The 10,840-nt window shown below is 39.0% G+C and overlaps 1 protein-coding gene across 3 annotated transcripts; it reads right to left on the bottom strand.

Moving 5' to 3' along the window:
- Positions 1-2,559: 2,559 nt before the first annotated feature.
- Positions 2,560-10,628, bottom strand: LOC110014869. 3 transcript variants are annotated; one of them, XM_020702034.2, is made up of 8 exons: positions 10,286-10,628; positions 9,219-9,256; positions 9,031-9,085; positions 6,399-6,491; positions 5,206-6,253; positions 4,967-5,122; positions 4,056-4,148; positions 2,560-3,738 (listed from the first exon to the last, which is right to left on the bottom strand). In XM_020702034.2, the coding sequence occupies exons 5-8, from the start codon at positions 6,241-6,243 to the stop codon at positions 3,427-3,429; spliced, it is 1,599 nt and encodes a 532-aa protein (XP_020557693.2). In that variant the 5' UTR covers positions 6,244-6,253; positions 6,399-6,491; positions 9,031-9,085; positions 9,219-9,256; positions 10,286-10,628; the 3' UTR covers positions 2,560-3,426. The 3 variants fall into 3 exon arrangements, 2 of the variants coding, with proteins under 2 accessions (XP_020557693.2, XP_023805500.1); XM_023949732.1 differs by lacking the exon at positions 6,399-6,491; XR_002872178.1 differs by having other exon boundaries at positions 2,561-3,738; positions 6,399-9,085.
- Between the last annotated feature and the right edge of the window lie 212 nt (positions 10,629-10,840).

The raw sequence follows: 10,840 nt of genomic DNA, 5'->3' as shown, positions 1-10,840 counted from the left end.
TATACTGTTTTCTAATTTTCCTTTACTAGGTGTTTGTTTGACAATATACATTGAAAATTCTATTCGTTTTATTGTATTGCAGATGCTGATGGTCAGTTTGTATTACTGGAGCCTCCTGCACCACTACACTCAGTCATAATTGTAAGTTATAATTGTTTTTAGATCTTTATTTTTCTGTTTGCTAGATAAAGTATAATGACATATTTTCACTGCAGGGTGAAGGTGAAGAGACCACTTCTGCTGTAACAAAAAACTGACACAGCGAGACCCATCGAGGTATATGATGCCCCCCCCCCCCCCCTAATTTTTATTTTTTCAAGAGATAATTATAGTCATTGCAATTTTACAGAATATTGCTATAGATGTAAATGCAGATGAGGGTCACCTCCACCATGAATCTTGGCAGTGTAGGTGTCATGGCTAACGGAACTAAACAGACCCAGACGCTGGAACCCAGAAGAAGACGCAGGTGAGTTCTGTAATGGTTTGAAAAGGGTTTAATATTCAGATCTTTGTTTTGAGGGCTGTTGATGAAGCGGCAGACTCCGGGGAGGACCCACGAAGAAGATGTTGGGTTTTCGTCGGCTTGTGACGTCACTGGTGGTTGCGACCGCAGCTTGTGAAGGGCTGAAGGCTCGGCAGAGGCTCGTGGTGGATTAAGGGAACGGCAGAGGCTCGTGGCTTGACAGGAGGCTATGACGAGGCTGTGTTCCAGAAGGGCTGCAGACTCAGGCGACCACTCGTGGCAATGAATTCCTGGAGACAGGTAAGAGCAAGATTTTAGGCAAAGGCTTGAAACAAGGGCTAAGAACGTGACGATCATGTTAACCACCATCAGGGGCAACGGACTGGCGAGGAATGCTGATCCTGGAGCTCCTTAAGTAAGCAGGCAGGTGATGAGGTAAGTGGCCGCAGCTGAGTCGCATCAGGAGCCAAGCAGAGAGGGGAGGGGGAGGAGTCTGACAGAGGCACCATGACAGTAAGAACATTTCTGCAGCTACAACTCATGTTAATATTTGGTTTATATTGCAACTGTCAAATTCCAATTATCTGGGAATTGATTTTTCTTTGTAGCTGCCTACCAGTGAGCTGAATAAAGTCCAGCTTCTAAGGCAAATTAGAAAATGTGACCTTGATATGGACGTTTTACAAGTTAACGTCAAAAAGACCAGTCTTGAAATTGAATTGCTGGAGCACCAGTTTAAGGTTAGAAACAGTATGTTAACATTCTGTTATTTGTTGAATAGAATATAAAGCAATAAATTAACTTTTTTTATTACAGCAAATAAAGAGCCTTTGACCCTTAATCTTATTTTTACATAATTTTGGCTAATCATGTCCTGTACCACCCTGCCATCTCTTTGGTCAGCTGGGTTCAATGGGGCATCCACTTGGCCATCTTCATCAAGAAGTGGTGGCAGGGCCCTCTCACCTCTTATTGTGGCGATGTTGTGAAGAACAACACATGCAGCTGTAATATCGCATGCCCTCTCTAGCCTGACCCAGAGCCCATGTAGGCACTGAAATATTGCCTTCAGAATGCCGTTTGTCATCTCCACCCTGACCCGGGTTCTGCTGTGGGCCAGGTTGAATTGTACGTGTTGTCCAGGCTGGGGTTCAGGGTAGAGGGTCATTGGACATGGCAGACAGGCTTACCCCCTGTCCCCAAGCAGGTATACTTTGAAATGTCCTATAATGGCAGTTAAAGTGCATAATTTGCGTAACATTTAAATGCATGACATTGTATTAAAACAGAAAGTAAGGTAAATTATACCCTGGTGAAATTTGGGCACAATGATGACTCTCTAAAAATGCTGGCATCATGAACAGATCCTGGCCATTTGGCTTCAATGTTTGTGATGATGTGGGTGGCATCACATATTACCCAGATAGTAACAAACAGTAATCAGTATGATTTAAAGTATGATAAAAAGATTTAACAACTATAATATATTGTTACCTGCACATTGATGCTATGCATTGACATCCTGTTAACATAGTCTGCTTTATTGACTGAAGGAACTTCAATAGGAATGTGTATTCCATCAAAGCACTCAGTCACATTTAGGAATCCTGAAATTGGAGGAAATATAATTAGAAACAGTGTAATGACTGCACTGAAAAAAATATTTCTTTGAATTTACATGATTTTAATGTGTACATCGGTCCCACACAATTGGTATGTGTAGAACCAACACAATTTTCTTCTTTCTCACAATTAATATTTATTTGTAAAACCAAATCATTTTAATCATGTTAGATATTTTAAGGGAATCATGTTAGATTATTTGAATGAATTGTGTTAGATAGTTCAAAAGAATCATGTTCATTCAATGTGTTAAATGTTGAAAATATAAACCCAGTTTATTGTGTATTGTTAGAATGATTTTACCATGTGCAGCAAACTTAATTCTTAAAAATAACTCCAACTTGATATTTTAAAAATAGTTGTTTCTTATTTAAAGCTACAAAACTAGTGTTTTCATTATGTCCTATACCAAAGCAATTTTTTAAACTCCCCATCAAAATAGTTTTTTTTTTTAAATGGTTACATGTTAAAGTGTACATGATATGACATTTCAAATGACTTGCAATCACACAAAGAGATGGTATCAAAACTATTCTGTATTCAGAAAATTGAGTTGCCAGCAATTAAGACAGCTGTAAAACCAAAATGGAAAATGCATTGTCAGGTATTTCAAAAGTAAACAACTGTTGCCAGTGCAAATATACCAAAGGAAAAACAAAATCATCATAATTGCAAACAATTAAGATTGTACATAAATCAATTTTTTATGTGCATACTGTGCATTCTAAAATATCAAACTAAAAATATATCAATGAAGAATCTCAAAAGTTATTCCATTAAAATCTTTAAACTTACCTGAGAAAACACAAAAATATTGCATACCATGCAATTAAATGTTAAATATGGAACTTAAGTAGTGCTGGCAAATAAGGGCATATCACCTTTAGTAGTGCAATTCTAAAGAAAATGCTACGTTTTCCGGACCCTTTGTCCGTTTCACACCTAAAGACTGGCATCACAAAGCAATTCTGTATTCAGAACATTCACAGTTGTGATAAACTTCTAAATTAAGACGGTTGAACCTTGTATCAAGACAAAAAACAAAGTGCATTGTCAGGTATGTTTCTTAAAAGTAAACACTGTTAAGTGCCATGAAAATATACCTGAGTGGAAAAAGAATACTCCTAAAGAATTGTAAACAAATAGGAATTTAAAACAGTTTTGTTATTAAAATCTAAAGCTTTTAAACCATAGAATCAAACATTGCACAAAATGCATTTAACAGTGGTAACAAATGCTTAACAATGGAAAAGAAGTACTACTGGTAGGTGAGGACATAACACCCTCTGTGGTGAATGTCTGAAGACACTGCTCACTGTCCGGGGCCTCTGATATTGTCACTGAAAGAGTCTGTTTTTCAGAGCACGAACCTTGTTGGAAAGTTCTCCTTCGTTCAGTTCCATTATTATCTTTTGAAGTACCTCAAACGTGTAACGGAGGTTTTGCGGATAGCTGAGGTTGAGGGCATACATCAATCCAAACAGCATGGCGACGGCCATTGGCACATTTTCCAGATTCTGTAGCAACTTGATGCCCTCCAAGACAACTCCAATGTCTTTACCCTCGGCACTCGAAGCTTGTTCCTTCAGGACATAAATACCCACGCAGGTTTCCTCAATGGCATCATTAATAGAGTCTTCATCCATGCTCTGTGCCAAATATACGGGCAAGATGTTAGTCAAAAAGAAATATTACATTTACATTGACAAATACACAATATTTTACAGTGGTAGATAGTTAATAAATACAGGAAGACATACACTTCCTTTAAGGCCGCGTCGCACTGCCGCCACGTACAACTTGTCTATGGACGAAAACTGGTCATTCACGATGTGAAAAAAGATTGTAGGTGGTGGCATTGCAACACGGCCTTAAGCAGTTGGATAGAAAATGAAGGACTGTTAAAGAACATTTTGTTAAGTCCAGCACTTAAGAAATTTATTAGCTAAACAAAAGATATACATACCTCATATTCCTGGACCAGGTTTTCTGGATCTTCACCCATGTAAATGCAGACTCCTTTAATAATGCACTCTCGTCTGGCATCTATATCATTACACTGGAAAAGGAGATATATTTGTTATTCACCTTTAGAAATAACCACTCCAATGAAAATTGTGTTTTGGGTGTTTTTAACATGTTCTCACAGCATTTCTATTATGAAGGACAATTATAAAATATTTTAAGATTAGAAACTGCATTTCTTAGTATTTCTTCATTGAAATCGTGATTGATCAGGAACAGATAAAAACCAGCAGTTTGAAAAATCCCAGGTTTGTGATGCATCCACTGAAATGGGTGGACCAAAGTCTCTGTTAAAATTCGGATGCATCCACTTGCAAATCATAAAAATAGATCAATTGTTTTCCTAATCCTAGCTGGTCTCTGGCTAAAACTGTACTACTCAATACCTCCACTATTGCGTGCCATTTTTTTTGCTTTGCTAATGTAAGCTTGAGAAGTGCTATAAATTAGCGGAATAGACTGCAGACAAAGGGTTGAAGGGAAATAAGAGAAAGTGAATTCCCAGTCCAGCCCAAAACTCAGAGCCGAATTTCTAAAGAACCCCTGCCGCTCTGCAGAAACCATGACTCAAAATCAACACATGCTTTTTGTATTTTGTTGAAAACAGCATAATCATAATTAAAAGACCACTGGTAACATAAAATATATAGTTGGAGGGAGACTATGTCTTTTAACTGTAGAACATGCATAGTAGTAAAAGTGAAAAGAAACTAAACAAATCATTGACAACTTTAATGCACATACATCAAATCTAAGAATGAAATTAGTGAGGCTGCTTACAATTAAGAAATTATATGACTTGACTAAGATTTCATATAACATTGTAAAAATTTGATAAATATTTCCACCTACTTGATCCATTTCTGCTAAAACTGTTTTGAGCCTTTGTCCAAGTTGACCACCTCTTTTTTTAAACAGACCCGTCAGGTTTTCAGAGTAGATGTCTAGTTGTGACATAAACTGGGACTGTAGTGGAACCGTGGTGATTCTTTTGAATTCAGCATTAATCTGTCAGGGAAGAAACACACCTATGAATACAAAGTAAAAAAATACATTTTCTTTCATGTGACATAGATATAAGAAAGTCTTACCTCAATGACATCAAACAGAGCAGGCCACCTTGCCATGAAATCTTTCACCATCGGTGCATCCCGGACAACTTCATGTCTTCTATGGGCAAACGTGCGTTCCATCTTGTTTTTTACTACGTCCCGGTTGTTCTTCTTCTTCATGTCTAAGAGGAGAGATTTCTGCATGGCCTCCAGACTGTCCTCAGTTTCTTCTGATGGATACATTGGGCAAAAATTCACCTCTGCTCTCTTAGCCTTTTTAACCCCAAAGGCTGCAGTGCGCTTTCCAGCAGGTTTGTTCTTTAAAGTGTTCACAGTCACTTCTGGGCAACCTAGTTTTCTCAGCTGGGTTCTATAGTTTGACAGTTTATATTTTAAACTAGTCTTCCACCCACCATATCCAGTTGAGGATCCCCTCTCAGTTAAACATGGATGCTTCTGGATAAGACTGTGGGCAACTTGATCCATCTCTTTATCACTCACATAGACCTTATACTGCACAATTTCCTGCACCAGGCCATCAAGGATGGCAGACTTCAGCTTGGGATCTGGAATAAGCACAGTACCACTCTGAACATAAGTAAAGCCTGCCTGCTGAAGTTGTAGTTCAGCATCATAGGAAAACTTTGGCACATGAAAAAAAGCAGGCCAAGAAGAACGTGAACTTGAAGACTCGCTGGATGACAAGATATCTGTGTCCACAGATCCACTGGACGGGAATGAATGATTTGTAGAGGGAGGACTGGATCCTTGCAGTGGGTTGGAAACAGAACTTTCCTTACTGTGCATTGCGGTGGGTTTTGACACACGAATGACTTTGAGAGTACCTTTGTCTTCCACTTCAGAAACTGAAGTCAAGTTGAGGAACTCATTTCCAAACAGAGAATCCATAAACTGAAGTTTAAGGCTGCCATCCAGTCCACACTGTTTCTTTACTTCATCGATAAGGTCTTCAATAGATGCAGGGAGTCCTCTGGAAAGAGTCAATCTCTGGCAGCTATCATCAGGCAAAATAATCTTCAGAATCACAGCCTTTGGGATGTTAGTCGCCATGTTCATGTCTTTTACTCTGCACAGATAAATAAATAAATAACATCACACCTTCATAAAGTTTGAATTTCATTATAAATTGTAACAACTACTGACATGCATATTTGCTAATAAAATGTTTTACAGACTAAAAACATGGTATTAATGCACAGATCAAGACCCACCTTTTAGTTCTATATGTCTTTTTAAAGCCACCATGCGTGCTGATCCAACTTTGTAGTCAACAAGCGGATATGCATCAAGGATGTCACAGATTTCTACAAGAGTGAATGTTCGTTTAGGTGCTGGGCTGAGTTCAAAGGCTCTATAATGCTCCCTATACCAACCAAACAGCTCTTTGACAACATAGAACACACAATCATGTACAATGCATATTTGGTCAATTTCAGAAAATTCTGGCAATCCACCTGCTGCTCTGTGAGCCAGTAACATCCCTTTTCTGTAAGTAAAGCCCTTGGTTGTCACACACTGTGCTAAGTGGACTTCATGTGTGCCAGGGAACTTTTGCTGGATGACTTGTGCTATGTTTTCATTGAGCAAGTCCACAGGCAGAGTGGATACAGCTGAAACCTCAAGGTCTGGCTTAGATAGATGTGGTGCACTCAGATGGTAAGAAATCATCATCTGATGTTTTAAGGATAAAGAAAGGGCGACATTCTTGAAACAACTTGTGTGTCTCATAACCTGTTTGAAAAAGCTATGCTTAGCTTCAAAGCGCATCGTCCATTGCCCAACAACTGGACCAAACAGCTTGATCATCTGCGGATAGTGCTCCAAGTAATGGTGTTTTGGTAACAATCTCAAATCAGGGAAAAGTTCTTTAAGTCTGTGCCTGTGCTCAATTATTTTACTTTCCAAAAATGCTATTGAGTCATCACTGTGAACAGGGGCAACAACAAGCTCTGTGATATCTTTAAGATCCATAAGCACAAGCCACGCAGGTTCATGTTCAGGTACACGTGACCCAACCAAAAAGGGCAAAAAGCGGAGCAAGCTCCAGTTTTCATGTGCATTCCCTCCCACTGTCTTCGTGCTGGAGAAACTTTGTGACACAACATGTGGTTTGTTTGTCCTGTCAGCCCATTTATAGGGAAAACTTAGAATAGCATTGTTTAGGTCAGCCAATGAGAAAAACCTTTTGGAAATAAGCAAATTCAAACAATGAGCCAACTCCACTGGGATGATACCTTCGAAAAGATCATGGGCAAGATCAGGAGGATTTCCAAAAATGACATGAAAGTGAGATAGATTTTTTGTGAAGACGCATTCATTTTTCACTCCATAACAACTTGTCCCTGTATCCTGGGCTTGTTTCACGTGAACTTGATGAAGTTCCTTAGTTCTAAGATTGAAAGCCCCAGATGCAACAGAGTGTACTTGAATGTCACTGCTTTTCCCAGTGCAAAATCTGCAATAATATTCCACCGAAAAGCTCTGCATAAACCCTGCAACACGGTGCGCTCCCAGGTTGTCGGCCACCACACTGAATACTGTGCCTTTAAGAGACTCACCTAACAGGGGAACATAAACACCATGCTCCTCCAGTGTTTTCAAATTTTGTAGGAGAGGCTCAAAAACCTTGTCGTAACCGTAGGTTTTAACATAGTCAGTTTTGCACAAAACTGACAAATAGATGGATGATAAGGAGGAATGAGACCCAGGAGGCAGGTTAGCCAATGTCCAATAAACAGCACAAAGCTTGTGTTTCTTCCTGGAGGTGCCAAGAGGGTTGCAGACCTCAAAGTCATCCACATATAGATTTAGGATAATCTTTGGCTTTTCTCCAGCAAGGAAACTGTTTGCTCCAAATAGGGCACCATCTTTTGATGACATGTACTGACCTGACACTCCAGATTGTGTGCCATCCTGACTTTGTTGACTTTCAACAACTTTATCAATGATTTCTTTTTTTATTCAATAACTGCTCTAAGGACTTGAGTAATGGGACATATTGGAAACTGTGTTTGTTTTTTGCATCAAGAATGTATTCAACTGGTTCAATAACATTGAATTTCTGCTTGTAATACTGCTTACGTAGATAAGCAGTACTCAAAGGGCCACCTTTTTGTATGGATCTCTGCACAGGATTGGTAGAGTAAATTGCATTAACAATCTCTCCAACTGTGACTTCATCCACAGAAAGGTTTCTCTGATGCAAAATGTCACGGAGCACATCACAGGATAGTGGAATAGATGTCGAACCAATAAAACTGTGGATTTCCTCTAGAAACACATCCACTGCTGTGCTTGGCACATGGACCAGGTGTTCCAACTTAAGCAAAGCAGCAGCAAAACCTTGCTCTATTTCCTTCTCCAAATCCTTGGTTTGATGACTAGTTGAAGGAATAGAACTATCTGACTGATCCAGCAGTTCCTGACTGTCTGTCTCTAACTCATTCACAGAGGGTACTCTACTTAGAACAACACCTGGTTTAAAATCCACCAAGGTGTGATGGCTGTGTTTACGGTTTTTGTGAGACTTAAAAGTACAGTAAATGTTTGTTTTAAAGTCACAGCCTAAAAACATACAAACAACCGTCTCATTTCTTTTGAGATGAGCATTTACATGAGCAAAATAATCCCTTTCTGATGTTAAATCACAACAAGCACAATGCTGACAGCTGAATATTACATCCTTTTGATAGGTAGGTGTACAATGTATTTTACTTTGGTGAACAATTAGGGCATTCCATGTCTGAAATGTACAAGGACATTGCTGGTATGTACATGGAAAACGACAACTACGCCCAAAATGTGGATGTTTTAATTTATAGTGCTGTAAAAGCTCAGACCTACTTGTTTTAGTTTCTGTGCACCCCTTACAACGCCACATGAATCCCACTACCTCAACCTGCAACACATGAGATGACAATTTTGAGATGACAATTAACCAAATTTGTTCTTTAACAGTGTATTTGCACGCATGCACACACACACATTAAGAATTATCAAAAAGAAGCTTTGAAGAAAGCAACAACACTTACCCTTACAAGTCTGTGTGTTGGACGTGTCAGAAGATGACCTGTGCAAAAGGACATTTTCTTTAGAAACATCACTGAACATGGAACTGTGTACATAACTAAAACATGTCAAAGTAGACAGAAAACAATACAACATTCTGCTTAACATGTGACCAAAAAATGCTTCCAAAACATGTCTCCTTTGCTAAAATATCTTTACTCCTCAAATATACATTTGTTTGCTTCTATTTTTTTTATTTCATGGAATTAACTGATGTTTTAGCCTAAATTGATTAAAACGCTGAAAGCTACGCTGAAACTTTAGCTCTTCTGGTAATGATTCAAAGTAAAACAATTTTAACTTACTCTCTGTTGATATAGCGAGTAACCTTTATTTTCCATGATTGTTTTTTGCAGACTAGAAATGTAATATTTTTAAGAACCATTTCTCGCCAAACAATATTTCCCCAGTGCACTTAAACAAATGTTTTATAACCATTCCTAAAATTTAGTTTAGTACTTCTCATTGTCAACCACACCTAAAGCAAATAATTCACTCTAAATATGTTGTTGCATTTTTACATCTGATGACTACACACACACACACACGCTAAAAACTCCACGCGCAAGATTTTTTTTTCTCATCACCCAGAAGCCCCCCAACCCCCGCCAGGCACAGAACTGATTGCCGCACGAACCCCCCCCCCCCCCCCCCCCACCTCTCCACGTTTTATTCCAAGTGCTGATGGATTCTTCTTCTTTACACTTTTCGCGCTAAGCGTTGCTCTCTTAGCGCCCAGAGTTTGTGCACGCTCGACTTTAACACAAGTCTAAAACAACACCCTTTAGTAAAAATGATTTTTGCAACACGACGAGAGACAAAACCAATAGCTTTTTCAATTTCTTTTAGCTAGCGCCGCGGGTGTGTGTATTGTGGGAAGGTACAAGCTGCTGCTATGCTAACCACGGCAAAACGTGTTACAGTTAGCCATAGAACTATAAAGTAGTAAAATAAAAATAAGAATAAAAACGCGGGATTATATAATCGACAGGAATGGTATAGTTGCGTATATCATTGTTAATAAACTTACCTTTTCACCTTTTGCTTCTTGATTAGCAGTGAAAGGACAAGCCAGCTGAAGTTCCCGCTCCACAGACACGTTTTCTTCTGCTGAAGTTAGGGCCGTACCATTTTGGTTTGAATGTATTTCCGTTTCCGGTTTTGAAGGAAATTGATTACATCACGTTCACTTTTTCTATTTAATTACTTAAAGGCAACACAATAGAAACAAGAAAATGAAACAGTTTTTCAATCACGTAGGATTAACTTGTTTCTATTAAAGTAACAGAAAAAACATGAATAAATTTGCGTTGCATGTACTGGCATTATTTTAGTAAATTCAAAGACGCTGTGTTTCCTTTTTTTCAGTGTGTGACTGTAAACAGTATGTGTAGGAGTCATAATGGAGGTGGCACAGGTGAAGCGCAGCGTCATCAGCCAGGTTGTGGGTGTGTCAGTGTGGGCACGTGTGGTGCACATTTTGAAAGGTGCTCACTGACTCACTGGTGACGCACAATGAATGGATGAGGAAGTGGGGTGAGCCCTGCGGTGATCATATAATTTGTTGACTTGTGTGAATTTGGAC

This window comes from Oryzias latipes, chromosome 19 (assembly GCF_002234675.1).
Source record: "Oryzias latipes chromosome 19, ASM223467v1".
Lineage (NCBI taxonomy): Eukaryota > Metazoa > Chordata > Actinopteri > Beloniformes > Adrianichthyidae > Oryzias > Oryzias latipes.
The sequence above is the reverse complement of the archived record's forward strand: the minus strand, read 5'-3'. Positions and strand labels throughout refer to the sequence as shown.

Bases quoted from the DNA above. Each gene is read 5' to 3' on its own strand.
- LOC110014869 (XM_020702034.2), bottom strand. From the start codon at position 6,243: ATGAACATGGCGACTAACATCCCAAAGGCTGTGATTCTGAAGATTATT. The intron at 5,123-5,205 runs GTAAGACTTTCT...CTTCCCTGACAG, and splicing joins CTCTGTTTGATGTCATTGAG to ATTAATGCTGAATTCAAAAG. The intron at 4,149-4,966 runs GTAGGTGGAAAT...CTCCTTTTCCAG, and splicing joins TTTTAGCAGAAATGGATCAA to TGTAATGATATAGATGCCAG.